We start from the raw sequence: 17,994 nt of genomic DNA, 5'->3' as shown, positions 1-17,994 counted from the left end.
GATTAAGCGTAGGTTTACTTGTTCAAAGTGTGTATGTTGATTTATGGGCCCAGGTGAGTATGGTAACATTTCGGGCAGGTGAGCCTGTGCTCTATCATCACGGGCTCATGCTGTAGACCTACTCACAGATATGCCTAATCTTGATATTGCAATTGCAATCGGAAGATATGTGAAGGCCGTAGAAAGTTTTCTTATAGAAAATTGAATTTGAGAATATAGCTGCTATTCGAACTGGGTTTATAGCGATTTTAAATAGCGATTTTAAAGGATGAATTCTATCAATTTGCATTTATTTATTAGTATATATTTTTAAACTAACTTTTAACCTTTTTAATTACTTTTAGTGGGGGTATGCTGATAATGTTTACATCTAGAAATTACGTTTCTATGTAACTCATTTTATGGATATTCGTGCTGTCCTTTATTTTTTGCCCACAGGTTACCTATCTTAATGGAATTATTGATGAAATTGTGATGATTTAAGGCTATTTATAAAAATTGTTTTTTTATACTGTTTGAAGACCAATGATAAATAAAATGTGCCTTTTGACTTGACTTGAATAATCTCTCCCTCCAGAACAAGACTACTGTGCGAGTTAACCCTCACCACAGACATCTGGTGTAATGTGTAAATCAGGAGTTTCAATGGACCACCTCATCAGTCAATTGAATATCATGAAATTCTATGTTCATTAAACTAATATACAGTCCTCCTCACAAGTGGCAGGTATGTGGTATGACTCACTATATATCAAATTAACCAAATCGTTATATAGTTAACAAAAACCGATATAAACAGAATAAATAGCAAGCCGTTCAGAACAACTGTAAACCGATAATCATTTTACGATAATGGTAACTGTTAAAAGATAATGGGGATGTGCAATTTTAGTGGAAAAGGCAAATATGAAACGTATATTCGTGAGTAAAACAATTACTATTTTTACTAATGTGTTCAAAAGTACATTAGAAACGTTAAAAAAACCGCTGGACTATTGCATATCCCTTGGATTAAAACATTCCTTCAGTGTTAGTGAGCATGATCTAAATTCTAGACGCCTGAGGGATAACTCCCTGTATAAAAAAAAGTTATTGCTAGCACAGCTCCCCAAAGCATGTGCCTTTTAGCTACATAAAAGCGCCCTCTACACACACAATAGCTACTCTTGTAATGCACTGTTCTACCGCACTTAATATTGGGACAAGTGTGGAATGAGGCGCTCCAAGGAAAACATTAGTATTAATATTAAGACCAGCGCCCACATGTGTGTGAAAACAGGCAGATTATTGTAAACCTGCCTGCTCCGCTCGTATTCAAATGACACAACTACCACGTCACTCATTCGGATGTTTCTGTTTTTTTCTCAGTTCCTGTCTTGCTTGAGTAATGACGGTCTGTTTCACAACACCAAAGGGGCTTCCTCTGCTCCGGCCCTGGTATCTTTAACTCCAGGGGCAAAAAAAATGATGCCATCATTAGTAACCCCCGCCCAAAAACAGAGCTGGGATTTTCCCAGGTAACAGCCCCGAGCCCCAATAAATACAAGACCCGGGAGGCCATGGAGAACACTACAGCCTCAAGAGCCAGGGCCAAGCACCGTGAAAAGAAGACGAAAGAAAAGTCACGGAGACATGCCTTCTCCACTCAGAAGTAAGTAGCAGTAACTCTGCCAGGGCGTCTACAGGATGTGCGAGGAAGTGCCAAGCGGAGGCTGGCGGCCGCCCTCTGCCCGGTGCTCCCTCCCTCGAGGCTGAAGTCGAGCCGCTGCCTCCCTGGTTCCTCGGCTCTGCCCGGCACAGTATTGCCCATTTTTGCTGGACCTGGCGATGAACCTACAGTGCTTCCATAAACACCTGCTGGCGAGCTCAGCCAATTGCTACTGTACCGTACCTTGCTAATGAGTCCACCCAGTACTACTATAATGTGATTCTGTTCTGGAGATGAACGAGGTCCTATTTTTGTAGACTGAGATGAACCCGAGTATGCCATATTATGCTGCCAATGAGTCTGCTGCTGGCATGGCACGCGCAGCCGGCCCAGTTAGAATACCTGTTGGTGAGCCTGGTGATGGTTTCATAAACTGTCACTGAGCCCGGCAGTGTTATTATTTTCTGCTGAATGTAAACCGGGTGTCAGTGTAAACTGACTCTGCTGTAGGCACCTGTAGCTGAGCCCTCTGTTTTTCTAAGGCGCTCTTAATAAAGTCTGGTGGTCCTTTGATCGGATGCCGGTTCGGGTTTGCACGGCACTGTATAATCGGCATCCCGTGATCCCAGTACTATAGTAAAATGCTTACTGGGGCACTTTTTTCTTTTTTCTTGATCCCATGTCAACTGGGCGGGCGCTGTTTTAGTCTGCCCCTTCGGGGGCTCCTTTTTCGACGGTGGGTGTTCTCTTGCGCCGTATTACTTCCTGATCCCTGCGCAGTATTTTGTTGTGTCTACAGCTCCGGGGTGATGGGGGGAGGGGAGCGGGGTCACAGGGATGCAATGCAATCTGCTCCCGTCTCTTCTTGGCAGGTGATGCTCTGAGCTAGAATCGCTGCGTCACGTTTTGTTATGAACCCTGGCTCCTGGCCCGTGCAGTGACGTCATGTACTTGCCCTGACGCTGAACTTACTGGAATCACCCTGACCCGAGCCATGTGTGTCTTTCTCTCCCGCAGCATCCAGACCCAGCCCTCTGCACCTCTGCCCCCTGGCCCTGGCTCTCAGCCTGGCGCTGCTGGCCCCCAGCATCCGCGCCTTCTCGGTGTCGGACTCGTCTGGAGAGGAAGAGCTGCCGGACGCGGAGCGGGAGCCGCCCAAGTACGAGTCCCTGGCTCTGCTGATCCAGAGCGAGGCGGCTCAGCTCAAGCTGGAGGTAAGAGGGCAGCAGTGGGCGGGAAGGCATGCTGGCGCGAGCTGCAAGCTTTGTGGGGGAGGCATGGGGCTCAAGGGTCCCACATGCAGGTGAAAGCAACCGGGGGCGGCGTTGGAGGAGGCGCAGGAATGCAGGGTCCCACTTGTAGGGCGATTGGGTGTGGGCGGGTCCAAATTGGTAGGGGCGGGTGGGCGATTGTTCTTGGGACAATGCTAGTCCTCACTGCATGTAACTTGCTTGGCAAAGTGCTGGCTTTAGTCCAATCCAAATTCTTTCTTCTGTGTGAGAATACAATAATTACATCAATAAAACAAAAACAAAAAAACTAAGTAATAAAATAAAGTGTGAACAAAATTAAAGAAAGAGGTTATAACAAAGTTACCTTAGCACGTGACCATAAGCCTTGTCTAAAACAAAAAAGGTTGTTTTTATAAGCATGAATGCCGGACGTATGACTTGGTTACTACGCAGAAACACCTGTCCTGTTATTAATGATGGTAACTTTTTTATATAAAGTGCCAACACTTATGTATCCAAGCATTTGCCAGCAGCTTCAAAGAACATATTGCATGTACACGAACCTGAAACTAGTTTAAATTGCGGCTCAATATTCCATTTTGTTTGAAAGCTTTGACTGAACTTCACTCCGCCGAGACGGATGCTTTGTTAGACATCAGATAATCCCGAGTGTTCGGTGCATGTTCTCTAGTTTCGTGTGTGCTTTGGTGTGACGCTCGGTTGGGGGTCTTTCGAATGTAGCCGCACAGATGAGTATGGTCAACAGAAGAGGCACGCACCATTCAACCAGACCACCCCTCTCTCGGCGTTTATCCCTAGATCCCTTCTTTTAACATATGGCCATTTTTCTCTACAAAACCCTGGTCTTTATTTTAGTCCTTTGCTGAGAACAGTGCACAGACCAATACTTATTCCCACGATGGATGGTTCAGTCTGATGCAAAAATAGGCTTCTCATATGAGGTGACACAGCAATGTGGTGGAGTAGTAGGTTTGTGGCATTTGGCGGAGTGGAAGAGCCCCCTCCCCCACCCTTCCCTACTCTCAACACAAGATGATATAACATGTAAAAAATAGAGTAGACTTTAACTTCCTCTCCTATCTTTGGGACGTCCCTTGCACCAAGCAATGCACAGTTTACATTTTTCATGGGCGCATTTCTTACACCAGAAGGACTTTGCATAAGTTATATTTAAGGAAATCAAAGCTTATTCTCAACATTAAAATTCAATTCCTTCTTTTTCTAACCCCAGAGATGTTTAATGTATGTGAGTCACACGTTATGCAAGCGTTCTTTAGGAAACTTGGTTTAAATCACAAATGTATGTAAATGGCATACATAGGGGAATGTACATTGCAACAGAAATAATTTACCAGGAATTGTGTAATGTAAACTAATGAACCCAAATCTCCAAAAAGCAGTACGTTATGTCTGTACAAGTGAATTGCGCACATCACACTTCCAGGTCTAACTCTGTAGGTATCTGAATCAGTCTCTCTGTGCACTTTTCAGGGTTTAACAGGACATTGACAAATGTAGAACACAACTCACGCTTTTAAATAAGCCATAATTGGACGGCATTCAGGAAGTGTCAGATAGATTCAGTGATAGACTCATGAATTCAATATAGTGCCTAGACAGGTTTACTATTGGCAAAAGCCCGTCAGCTCTTGGCTGTGTTCAGATGTAGAAGGAGGCAATGTTCTTTAATTTGAAACGTTTTTAAGAACTAAAACATACCAGTTTTTGGGTGGATATTTTTACTTAATTTGAGCCTTCTTTATTGAGTCAAAGTCTTTTAAGAGGGAGGAAGGGTATGAGTCGGACACTCATTTAGCTGTTTGCTGTCCCCCGTTGCAATTCTGCATCGGCCAGTTCTTATTTATTTTATTTTTTTGTTTTTGCACCACGTAAGATGGTCTCAGAGTGCTCAAGAGGCCAAAAATAAGAGTATTAAAGAGTAACACTCCAGGTGAATATATCAGAGCATAGGTCAATGAGATGGAAGGCAGGAGCCAGCCTCCTTGTAAGTGGATAAATAATATCAAATCTTTGAGAAGTAACAGAATACATCATATAATTAATCTTAGATGAAGAGACAACTAGCTTGTTTCAGGTGGCTAATGAGCTTAAAAGCTAGTGGACGGTATCTAGTAGAGTTGAGCCGCTACATAGCCACTCGCTTGTAATAACCAGTGGTGCTTGCCTTACTGCTGGATGAAGAGGTGATTTCGAAGTGATTTTATGAACCAGAGTGCATACTTTTCAAGCCTTAGATGATGTGGTAGGTTATTAATGAAGAGAGGGCCTAGAATGATAGGAACATGTGAATGATTAGACCACACAGATCTAATGAACGGTTCACTGTGTCCATAGAAGTGGGAAGAATATTCTTAAAGAAAGACCATTTAGTGTGAATCAGCCTGCCCACATCCCTTTAGCACTTGGTGAAGCCAACAGACACTGACTTGTAGAAGACCGAACGCAGTCACATGTTTACTGTGGATTATGATTGTTATTGTTAGATTAAATAAACAAGGACAAATTTAAGGCGCTGATTACCCTAGAAATTCTCAAAGGGTCCAGGCATGTCTTTTTTTGAAATGTGTAATGGTAGCACATGACTTGGACTTGATGGCATGCACTCATTTATAAGTGACACGACTGCAGGAATTTACTAATAGCAGACTGTGCAATGTAGAAGTGCAAATTACCAATAAAAACAATAATAATGTCTTATGCTTTTTTACCCACAGCTGTGCACTAAGCATTTTGTATGTGATGACAGCATGGAGTCTCTATTGGAAAATAATCTGAACCTTCCAAGGATCAACAAAGAAGATGGCTGCTTCAAGCAGGGGTTCAGAAAGGTAAATCATGGCTTGGCAGCACACAGCTCTCATCCTCCTGGAACAAGAGAGATTGACTATTATGCTCATCCTTATTTGCTATCATATTCATGGGATAAGAGAGCCTAGGCAATGAATTTGCATTTTTTCAGTGGCAACTGAAGAGAAACTGATTTAGGGTTATTTAGGGTATTCCTGTCAAACAAATAATCAACATACTGTCGCCATCGGACACTTCCCCATTCCATAAGCGTGTTCTCAACAGGTTTTAATACGTAAGGGAGGTGGCAGCAGAGGAATAACTCCTGCCACTACACTGCCATTCTGGCCACATCCAACTATGGTCAAACCAGTGGACATTGACACGATGGCCAGGCTCTCAGTTTGGGCTATTTCTTTCTGCTGTGAACTTCAAGGCTGCTAGCCACTCCAAGGTTCAAAGTGACCGAAGTGATGGAGGCAATTTTTATGTAAAGGTCTTACTTTAACAGATTTTCTTTTTCAAATGAGTTATAGGGATGTCCCCGTCATGCAACTTAATTTCACCAATATAATGCGCAGTTATTTCCCACTGTTTCGTCAAACGAGAAAACAGTAAAAATGATCTGTTCCAAAAACAAAAGTATAGGTGCCAAAAATGAACACACTTTTGAAAACATGCTTCACTCTTTAATGGTTATTTATGATACAGTCAAACCGTAACAAATTCTAATCAATTCCTGAAAAGGTCACTTTGTTACAAAAATCGATTTATAAAAAAAATGAATCCACAACATCCAAATTAAATCTGTCTGAAGAAACCTTTGCATATCTTCCTTGTGCAGAATGAGCTCATTGTCAGAAGTCTAATCCAAAATCTTCCAGCTAAAAATAACGACCTTACAGAGCCTAGCTATTTTATCTTCACATCTGGAAAGTTTGCTCGAAATGATACTGTCTTCTATCTTGTATTTAATGCTGTCATGCAATATCCATTCTTTGCTACTGTTTTTTTCTGCCTTCCTGTGGGCATAGGCAATGCCTATCGCACCAGATTGCCACCTCCCTATGCCATCATTGAGATGGTAGGCAGGATGGCAGAGGTCCAACAGCTCCAGCAATGATACTGTATGGCGTTGTGGAGCCACGCTGCTGAGCTGGGCAGCTGCAACCATTTCGGTGCAACAGACTCCAAACACAGAATGTGAAGCACCTATGTTAGGAATGGATAGTTCGTCACATTTCCTTTTAGCATATAATGTCTGCAGACTATGCAAGTGGCTGAATACTCCTCTTAGCCACAGCTGCTTACTTATGTAGTGTGGTGTTTTGGGAACCACTACTGTTCATCACAGTAGTACACTGGATTATCTAAGGCTGGAAAGCAACAACTAATGTAGGCCATCTTAAAAATGCATAAGTGTTTTTAAGATCTCCCAATGCACATGCACGGCACTACCCTTCCAGGTAGCCATGGTACCTGTCTCAGAATGCCTCAACCAAAAATGAACCCTATCTATTGTAAAGTATTGGTATGGAAGGCTCTCATGTAGAGCCATTCGCATGAAGAATTTGGGGTTCTAAGTGACATCAGAGACAACTCAAGCTTCGCTCCTGTTATCTATTTGATGTCACTCAGAACCCCCCCTATTAAAAACATTTACATTATTCATTGCTACTCATCTATAATTCTAAATGTTGGATATGTCTGTCCTGAAATTAATGTGTAGTCTAGAAATAAATACACCAGCTGTGGCCTGTACAGAACACGGTTGTCATTTTAGTAAAACAACATAAATTAGAAAACTTAGTAAGTAAGAAAATGGAAAAGTAAGACAAAATAGTTTTTTCAAACCTTTGGTTAACTGTCTGAATTTCAATCTATGAAAAAAACAAAGTGACGGAGATCATTCATCTTCGGTATTCATCATAATTCACAGCAATGCATGCAAAGCATTGGTTAAGACCTACATGTTTCGCTGTGTTTAGGGCTTCACCTCGGTCACAGAAAAATAAACAAAAATTGAATCCCCACTCATCTTTAGGTAACTTATATATATTTTTTTTAATTTGTGCACACTATTTTTGGCTCTTAATAGTCAGATGTTGTGATTTAATTTATGATTCATTTGCGCAATACAATTTAGAACTCCATTATTTGTGAACACTTGTAATAACTTACATTCATAGATTGTTCCATTAATGATTACACAAAAATGTCTATGCCAGTTAAAGTTTATTTTTGATAAACACAAAACTCCGTAAAAGTTTTATAATCTGCATGATGTAGTTCATGAGTGCAACTGTGAATCATGTTTGTATAGTCACATATAACCAAAACAAAATATTTCAATTGTGATATAGTTCTATATACGGTCTTTGATGTAATTGCAAAAAAGCTAAAGTATTTATAACCTATGCACTGTAGGATAGCTCACTTAAAAAGTAAATTACCCAAATAATCCAATATTCTAATATTTTTGCTGAAGTGATACAAACTATACCTATAAAAATGGAGTCTTCTCGGTTTTATATATTTCTAATTTCCACAAATTTTATTAGCCCGTATTATTTTTACACAAAAATGTATATATATAAATGTGCTTTGGTAATTTTTACAATCAAACATGTTCACACAGTATAAAACAGTATTTTGGTCGAATTGCACAGTTTCCAAGTAATTTAATTTGAATTTCGCTCTTTTTAGGAGAAATGCCTGAGGAAGGTCACCAGCAGCCTCTTGGAGTTCAACAACTACCTCTCATACATTGTAGAAACATTTGGCAGTGACAAGCAAAAAGTAGAATCCATTAAGCACAAAACAAAACATCTGGCAGAAAGTCTGATGCATTTGGTGAGTTGCACTTTCTTCTCAAAACACTTACACATTTTTTTAGGAGTGTCCACTTTCAGTTTATTCCCATCACATATATATATACCCCCATAGCTACAGGTGTCTGGGTGGAAAGCTACTCAACTAGAATAGTATATACGGACTTACACTAAAAATAACCTTTCATAGTGTTAGAGAACTCCTCTGGGGAATGTTTAAGGTTTAGTTGACTATTATGAGACGTTTTGTAAAACCTCTATTGCGCTGATGCCAATTGCAGACCTGATAGACAGTAGCGGCCAATCAAATTAGTTATTTGCACCCCTCCCATAGCCCAATTAGGACCCTGGCCAAGTGCTGGGATCACGGTCTGCAGCGAACACTAACATAACACACCCACATAACAGATTATTTTTATATTCCACAATCTTGTAGATTAAGAACCTTACTAGTAAAAGAAGACTTGTTAACTCAAACCTTAACAGAATTCCCTCTATGTTTTTTGGCTCAATAAAACCCAACTGTTTTCTTATTGCATCACATGTTGTAATAATGGTGATCTGGCTGATGCCACACGCTCCAGTAAAAGCGCGTAGATTTAGGAGAATAAAGTAATGCCGTGGTGGAGGTCAGTATTAGAGCCACGTTTTTCTGCTTCATAAGTCAACAATTCAAACATGAGCTAGCATCTCATTAATGGGAAACATTCTATCAGCCTCAGAAGAATGTAAGGCCGAGTCAACCTCACAAGGATTCAGACACGTAAAAAGCAGGGCCCAGAAATCCTGAACCAATAAAACAAGTGTTGCTAAACACAATTGGTCATTAGTTGGTACTTAACAGGCAAAAGGATAGGTCGGGCCAGTGGAAGAATGACACAGACTTAGACCGAAGAGAAATCTTAAAGTTTATAGAATAATAGTTTCCAAGACAGATTGATACATTTCTGTATCAAATCTGCACATTTGGATTGATAGTAAAGTAAGTGAAGGTGTTTTTTTTTCATGACTAAATTGAAAGAATACTTCTGACCGTGTCTAATTCGTGCTGCAAGTTTGGAGTTCAAATTGGGTACGAGTCAACTGCCTGTGCAACACATTTTGACGTAGGGGCAGGCCAACTGGTGGCCTGGGCACTGAGCGAAGCATGCCTAATTCAGAGAAGAATGCACCATTAGCCCACCCTTCCTCTGCTTTAATCTTGCCAAGTTCAGGGTTCGGTTTATGTGGTCTGCACTGTTTTCCCCTACCCTAGCCCCCTATTATCTTTTTCGCTGGGCACCAACGCTTGTAATTCATTTAATTTCCTAACTTGAATTAGGGGTTTTTAAAAAAAGGAAAATCTTTTCCTGGAATGGGAGATTTAGGGCCTCTCCAGGTAGATGTACTCACTAAACCATGGCATTTGAGTGGGGCCCTGTGCGAAATTTCAATTATGCTGGGGTAATTTGCATCATTTCCAGCTATGCTTTTTACGCGAAATTTTGTGAATTTGGGTATTGATTGTGTAAAAACATTCTATCGAGGGGGCACCGGAAGAGCGCAAGCTGCTCATGTTTGCAGCACTTGTACTTTTTATGCTATTTTTTTAGCACCAAGTGTGTTTTTGCGTTAATTTTGGTGGCAAAGATGTAATTTGTGCAAAAAAAGGCATAAAATTGCAGGTTTTCATTACACATTTTATCCCCAAATCTCACGTATTTAGGTAATAGGAAAGAATGCGTGCCATCAGCTTACTGCCTTGCCACACCCGCCCCTCCCCCATCTGGCCCTGCAGGCCCAGTGCATGCTAGAACCGACGTGGCTGCAAAACACGCGTGCAGACTCTCACCTCGTTTGTCGCTCCCATTTGTGCATGCCAGGGATACGTTTGGACAGGTTGGAATGAGAAAGTTGCTGTCTACAACTGTGCATGTAATTTTGTAAACCAGCCCTATACCTTTTGAAGAGACATAGGGATACGCCTTCCTCTTCCAAAGACTGTCACTTAGGTGTATGTTATGTAAACTATTTCATAAATTAACACCTTTCCTTTTTTTTGTAACAGATGAAAAAACCTAATGCAGAAGCAGTAACGGCTGTGACGCAGGGGAGCCAGACGACTGGGCCTCAGCCAAAAGAAGTCTGGACACAGAGAGTGACAGCTCGCCTCATCCTGAGGGACTTTATCGTACTTATACAGAAAACCGTTAGAGCCGTTCGATTTCTCAGTACTTCGGATGTCACAAATGGGAGCACTGTCGTATGAACGTTTTAGTTCAAATATCCTCTTTCGGTCGAAACAGTCTGCTATGTGGCAGAAGGTATTCTGTTCTTCATAAGGAACACAGTGTTGGAATGCAACATTCAGTCATCTTTGAGAGATATTTATTTTATTTAATATTTATTTTAATGTATTTTTATACATGCCTAATAATTTATTGCACTGAACGTTGAAGTTTACAAGCACATTTCTGAAGGAAAATATAGTATTTGTACCACACATGAGCTGCAAAAACCAATCTGCTATAATATAGCATTTTAAACGTGTGGAAATGTATTATTTATTAATTCTATTTATTAAAGTATTTTATATTTTAAATAAAAACATTTTTGGAATATAATAGAACTATATTGCATTTATTGTTGCTATCTCTTTTGTTGTTAACATACAATATACACGAAACGCAAAAAATATTCTTCAAACAATGAACAGTTTCTGAAAGATTTTCTGCTTAACGTTTATTTTTAGGTACAACATTCTAAAAGAAACATGGATTCCTGTTCTCATGTTGAAAAATGTTATGGGCCAACAAATAGTATGGACTAGGACACAGGAATGGAACTATTTGTTCCAGACTCAGAGAGAGAGAGAGCACCAGGGGTTTCCCCTAATAGCCAAAGCACAAACAGAGGCATCCAAGAATGTTACAACTAAATCCTTTTAGTGTATTAGATTACATCACACCATAGTGTGAAGTTTATTAAAAGTAATAGCTTCAAAACATGAACTTAGAAAGATTGAAGAATGCTTCCTTGCCTTGACGACGCTGCCTGGAGTGCACTAAAAGACTAATCAGTTTGTGCACTGTACAGAAGGTCAATGTAATTATGTTGTGGATTATTTATGGAACCAACGGTGTTATGTACTGAGCAAACCTGAAAATCTATTAAAGCATAAACGCTGGATCTTTCGTGAGCTAAATTAATACACTGTGTTTTACTTGGAAAATAAAAAGTCTGCGGCAGATGTATCATGCGTGATGCATGGTATTGCAAGTAGGCCTGGGTGTGAAATTCTGCTCCGCTCTGAGAGTTTGCAGAGTTTTCCCACTCTGCGTTCCATGTAGCATGCGGAATTCTGAAAAACTCTGCTCCGCGTAGCAAATTTCTTCCTCGTTCACCAACGTTAAGTTGGTGAGTGCGAACAAGGAAAATCTTACTTCTGACCTCCTACCGGCGAGATTTTTCAACACTGACGCTTTGAGAAACCTTCCGTTCGCATTGAGGAAGCTGTGCTCGAGTAGAACATCTACTCGAGCTTCAGAAAGAAGCAGCGTTCTTTTGCGCTGCACATGGTGCAGAACGTGCTGATTTTCCAGTGCAGTAAAAACAACCAGCTCTAAAAATCAGCGTGAACGGCGTGACCCAATTTAGTCTGCTGCATGTGGAACTCGACATATCGTGGCAAAAAGGTTTGGTCACTTCATGGAGTTCCTTCCGCCCAGGCATAGTTGCCAGGGCAACACAATACATACGTAAGATTTACAGAGCGTACGCAAGGCTACCTTGTGTGGCTCTGTGTTGCAGGGTAAATCGGGAGTAACGCAAGGCGATGCAAATCGCTGCCATGAGTTACGTTTCCCTGGGAAGGAGTTCCCTGGATGGAGTGTGTGTTCCCATGCATCCACCCAGGGATTTTGGCGCATTCCCAGAATTACCAATACTGGTAAACCTAGGAATGTGTCAAAACGCTACGACTTCCCAGAGGAAGTGCAATGAGGAGAAATATATTTCCCCTCATTGTTTCCTCTTTCTAAGTATGCTGCATTTTGCAGCACATTTAGAAAGAGGAAAAAGCCTCAGAGGATTGTTTTTGTGCAGGATGGTATTCCTTCCTGCACAAAAACAGTCCAGCCTGCAATGCAGGCACCCTTGCACCATGGTGCAAGGGGGCCTGCCTCGGCACTAGGCAGCAGATTGTGCCTCAGCACAGGCAGAGGGGAGGAATGTGCTATATCTTGATAGATATGGCACATTACTGCCATCTCCCTGTCCCGCAGAGCAGCAAGTTGTCTTCCCGCATGAAAGAATACATCTAACCCACAGTGTTTCCTGCAATATAAGTGCCTAGAATTCACATGGAAAATACAGACCTTACATTTTAAATTAATGGATGAACCTGAAATAAGTATTTTTCCACCATATACACTTGAGCTTCACTTAACAGGGTGAAAGATTTTAATAACTCTTTAAGTTATATTGAGGGCACTAGTGTCAGATTTAGTTATCTCCCTATTTCCAACTGTCTATAAGGCTCTTATGTCACTAGAGGATAGATGCTGTAAATATTCCAAGCCAATCCCCAGCCATGATTTATTTTACGAAGGGACATCAGGCTGGCCTCCTTTTAGTTTTCGCCTGCACAGCGTTTGTGTTGTGCTTGCGAAATTTCTTGTAAGTAGAAAAAAAGCATAAAAGTGGCCTAGAGCCAGCTCCATACTTACCATTGGTTGGCTCAGAAATCACACTGGTTTCCTTGCTTCTTTTTGGGCAGAGCCCCTTCCTCACCTCTGCTTCTTTCTGTGGTGTCCTCTACTTTTATGCAGTGGAGTATTGACCAAGTACACCTTCCTGTATGTAGCCAGTGTCCTTCCGCTAACAACAGGCTCCTGCAGGCACACTTTTTACATTTACTTTTATCATGCACCCTTAGAGTGCATGTCTCTGCTGTTTCTCTCCTTCACCCCAACCCTCATCCCGCTGTTGCTGCTCCCCCCATGTTGTTTTCCTCTTTTTTCATACAAACAACTTAATTGAGATCAGAAACCCTTATCAGAAAAATAACAAATTGGCTTGCATTCCTTCCCATGGACATTCTGAATAAACGTGTTTTCTAATGACGCTGTAATCCCTACTGTAAGCTCCCAGCACAAAGCATTACAAAAGCTCTCTCTCGAACATGAAGACACAATAACTTGTACAAAGTCACGGCTGTCTACACCTGACACAAGCCCTTACCACTGCTTACACAAACCCTCATTCATCCCATACAAACAGATCTCTCTCCCTCTCTCTCACTCCCTCTCCCACTCCCCCTCCCTCCCTCATTCTCTCTCCTTACCCCCATTGAGTCATATTGACACAACAGGTACAGCTCCCCACCCTCCGAAACAAGCAAACACACATGAGCTTGAAGTATTAGACTGGATAGGGGGACAAAAAATGGCGTGGAGAGCTCATGCTGCCACAGCTGATCTAGTATCAACAAGCTTTGCCAAAGCCAATAGATGGGCTGCTGTGCAACATGGTTTAAATAAATAAAAGCGCTATGACATGGTAAATGCTAGCCTTGTCATAGCAACTTTTTAGATTTCACTGGTGCAGTGCTTCTGAAATCTCTTGTATTTAATATATCTTAAAAGAAGGCTCTCATCAGTTCCCAAAAACCAAATTACTGTATTCATTCGCTTTTGTAAGGAACTTATTTTCTGTTAACTTCCTCTGGCTGCATAAATTTACGATACTTCTACTAAAGCTGTTCACATTTTTAAGTGCCATTCACTGTCAAGTTAAGATCTCTTTACACAGAAAAGCAAGACAGCTTCCAACAGTATGCTGGAATGCTTTCTTTTTATTATTTAATTGTGTAAAGCAGATGCTTTAGCCTTAGAATGTTTGTGCCGTCTGCTATTCATGCCTCAGTACCTTTCTTTGTACTTTGTAGGCATTATCAGATTGATTTTTTTCAAATTAATCTATCCGGTCATTCTAATTAAATTCTAAATATTGTAAAAAAAGCATTGCACATAAAAAATAAAGCTAATATAGAAGAGCTACGCTATATTTTACTGCTTAACAGGCAGCCACAAGTACAGTTACCTTGCTGACAACAGGGTCCTGATTTGAATAGTGCAGCAGGGGCTTTAGCAACGGGCCAAATAGTTGCCAAAACTCCAAACACATAATATTGCAATATTTGACTACTAAACAGGCAGTCACAATTGCAGTTACCCTTCAGTTAAAAGGGACTTGATTTGAAATGTGCAGCAGGTGCAGTGGCACTGGGGCAAAAAAGGTCTAAGGACCCCCCTAAACACATATTATTGCTAAATGTTACTATTAAACAAGACAGTCACAAGTGCATTTATATAGCAGGCAACAGGGTCATGATTTGAATTGTGCAGCAGGTGTCAGTAGCACCAGGACCAAACGCTCTAGGCACCCCACTAAACACTCAATATTGCTATATTTTGCTACTAAACAGGCCGTCACAAGTGCAGTTACGTTACCTGGCAGACAACAGGGTCATAATTTGAATGGTGCGGCCGGTGCAGTGACACAGGGGCCAAAAGCTCTAGGGACCCTATTAAACGCAGACTATTGCTACACTTTACTACTAAACAGACAGTCACAAGTGCAGTTATCTAGCAGGCACTAGAGCCATAATTTCAATGGTGCTGCAGGTGGTGGCATCGGGGTCAAACGTTGTCAGAACTCCTCTAAACACCAAATAGTGTTACATTTAACCACTAAATAAAAAGTCACAAGTATAATTACCTTGCAGGCAATAGGGTCATGATTTCCATGGTGCAGCAGTTGCGATGACACAGGGAACCAAAACTCTCGAAACCCCTCTAAACACCACATTTTTCTATATTTTACTACTAAACAGGCAGTCACAAGTGCAGTACACTCCAGGCAATAGGGTCATGATTTCAATGGTGCAGCAGATGTGTTGGCCAGTGCCAAAAGTTGTCAGAACTCATCTAAACACATAATTATGCTATTACATCAGTTAATTGTATTATTTCTCTTTCATTTTATTTTTCATAATGTTGCTTTTACTTACCCACGCCAAACCACTATTAACAGCACAATAAATTGCCTTTTTTCACATAAACAAGTCATAACACTTTAACAGACTTTCTGTAACTTATATGGTACAACAACTCAGCAAGTCACAACTTAAAACAAAAAACAGCTTATTAATTACATAGACGAAACCTAATGAGTTTACCAATGCTTGTTTTTAAAGACATGTTGCACAGTAGTCCATGCTGATGTGCAACATGTCTAAAAAAACATTTACAAAGCCAATTGATGTTGCGTAGCTGAAACCTATTGGCATTGCCAATGCTTGTTCTTTAATGGACGGACTTCTCGAAGGAAGAGTCAACGAAAGTAACTTTTTATTCTACATACACTAGGAAATTAGTAACTGAATATAGTGAATGGATAGATTAGTAACAGCAAAATCCTAGAATGGAGCTCAAGAAAGCCAGGAACGAGCAAAAAATGCCGGGCATTATTACAAGCCGAATTCTATTGAGCAGGGTGAGGACAATGCTGTTATAAGGACCTGGATGTTAAGATATATAGCTTCCACTACAAAGATCATTAAGTCTTCAGTGTTCCCCTATTTGGATAGCAGTGAAATTCACTGGAATCTGGATTTATCCCTGGGTTAGGCTGTGCTGAAGGTATCCGTGATTGACATGAATGGGTATGGGTCTCTGCTGCTATAATTCATAGATCATGTCCTGTAAATCCACAGTGGTAGCATTTTGGTCAGATTACCCCTTCATTACAGCCAGGCTGGCATCCAAATTGTCAGAAGCTTGCTTCCACAAGTTAGACTTTTGGCTGCGAAAGGCAAGCATGTAGCTCATTACATCCTGAGGCACTTTCCTGAGAGCTTGCTCCCATCCATCCTTCACCAAACTGAGTGGTCCTTTGACAGGGTGGCCATCACGAAGCTCAAATAAGCTAAAGCCCACTCCATTCTCTGGTACCTCCATGTAGGCTTTTTGTAGCCTAAGAATTCATTTGCACTGAGATGATGTTAAATTTTGCACTAAGTCACCTATGATCTGTACACTGAATGTATTTAGACTATTTGAATGGTTACTTTTTTAATATGCATTGTTTTTTATTGTGCTTTTATGGGTACTGCTGTACCCGAATAAAGATGAACTGACTGACTGACTGACTATATATATATATAGATCTGGAGACAATACGATTTCATCCAAGCTGAAACAGATAAATTGAGAGAGTGACATATGGTTTGTGTATCTGCAATATAGTTAGAGATAGATACAATAATTTTGGTGTTGACTGTGTACGACATGATTTCAAAGCTGAAAGTTCTGAGTAGACGTGTATGGCGAGGTGTAAAGGCTAAAGAGGGTAGGGCTGAATGATGAACCCCTGAGGGACAACACACTAGATGGTAGTCAATGGAGAGCTATAAGGATGTACTGAGACTACTTGAGTTCTGTCAGACAGAAATTAAGGAATGGAGCCAGATAACTTGTAAACAGATGCCAGAATCAAAGAGTGCATCGAACACTGCAGAAAGAGACAAATTATCCAAGGCTGTCAGTTGCAGCAGTATACGCATGATAGAACGCGCAGGTCACCCAACTATATTTTTTACCAATACTCACCTGGGCCCATAATTCATTTAAACATATTCTTAATCAGGTAACCCACACTCTACTACCAGTTTATTTTGTTCTACTAATTCCTATTATCATTGACTTACCAATCCTTGTCACTTAGATACCTAAGACCACGATGAATCAGGGAGTTAAGTAAAGAAAGGCACTCAAAAATACCATAACATTTGCATTTGTATAATAACCACAGACTCGGGGTAGGTTCAAACTCTTTATCTAGTCATCATCAAAAGTCATTAGCCACAAATTGAAAGCGATTAAACTATCAATAACCAAAATCAGAAACAGTGTATAGCTATGTAAAAGATAGATTATGCCAACCATTTAGCAAACTCGAAATAAAGGGAGGGTTCGAACAAGCAACATGCTATTTCGAGAAAAGCAGGCTTTTGCAATTTGACTACAGGAAGATAAAGAAAGGGAACATATTAAACCCAAGAACTTTAACAACTATTGACAGTTTGGAAAAAGAGAACTCAATATGCAAGAATCAAAACTCAGATTTAGCACATAACTATAGGGAATGTAAGAATTGGAACACTCTATTGATTCAGATAATCAAGCTTAACTCCTTTCGAGGGAGGGTAAGAAAAGGAACATATACTATCATGAAAAACATTTAGCATTGACTAAAAGGTGGGTCAAAAAATGGAACACGCTAATTGACAGTAATACATGAAAATATCTCATTTACCAAGGGACGGGGAAGAAAAGGAACATATGCAATCAAAGCTTTGCAAATCAGGGAAGGTAAAGAAAAGGACGCAAATTAGAAAGACAATTACGAAAAC

The 17,994-nt window shown here is 40.7% G+C and overlaps 1 protein-coding gene across 1 annotated transcript; it reads left to right on the top strand.

Moving 5' to 3' along the window:
* Nucleotides 1-2,777: 2,777 nt before the first annotated feature.
* Nucleotides 2,778-11,140, top strand: IL6 (interleukin 6). The gene is made up of 4 exons (XM_086939980.1): nt 2,778-2,862; nt 5,637-5,750; nt 8,416-8,562; nt 10,588-11,140. The coding sequence occupies exons 2-4, from the start codon at nt 5,670-5,672 to the stop codon at nt 10,786-10,788; spliced, it is 429 nt and encodes a 142-aa protein (XP_086796106.1). The 5' UTR covers nt 2,778-2,862; nt 5,637-5,669; the 3' UTR covers nt 10,789-11,140.
* Nucleotides 11,141-17,994: the final 6,854 nt, after the last annotated feature.

Source organism: Lissotriton vulgaris, chromosome 10 (genome assembly GCF_964263255.1).
Source record: "Lissotriton vulgaris chromosome 10, aLisVul1.2, whole genome shotgun sequence".
Lineage (NCBI taxonomy): Eukaryota > Metazoa > Chordata > Amphibia > Caudata > Salamandridae > Lissotriton > Lissotriton vulgaris.
This window is presented reverse-complemented; position numbering and strand designations above follow the sequence as displayed.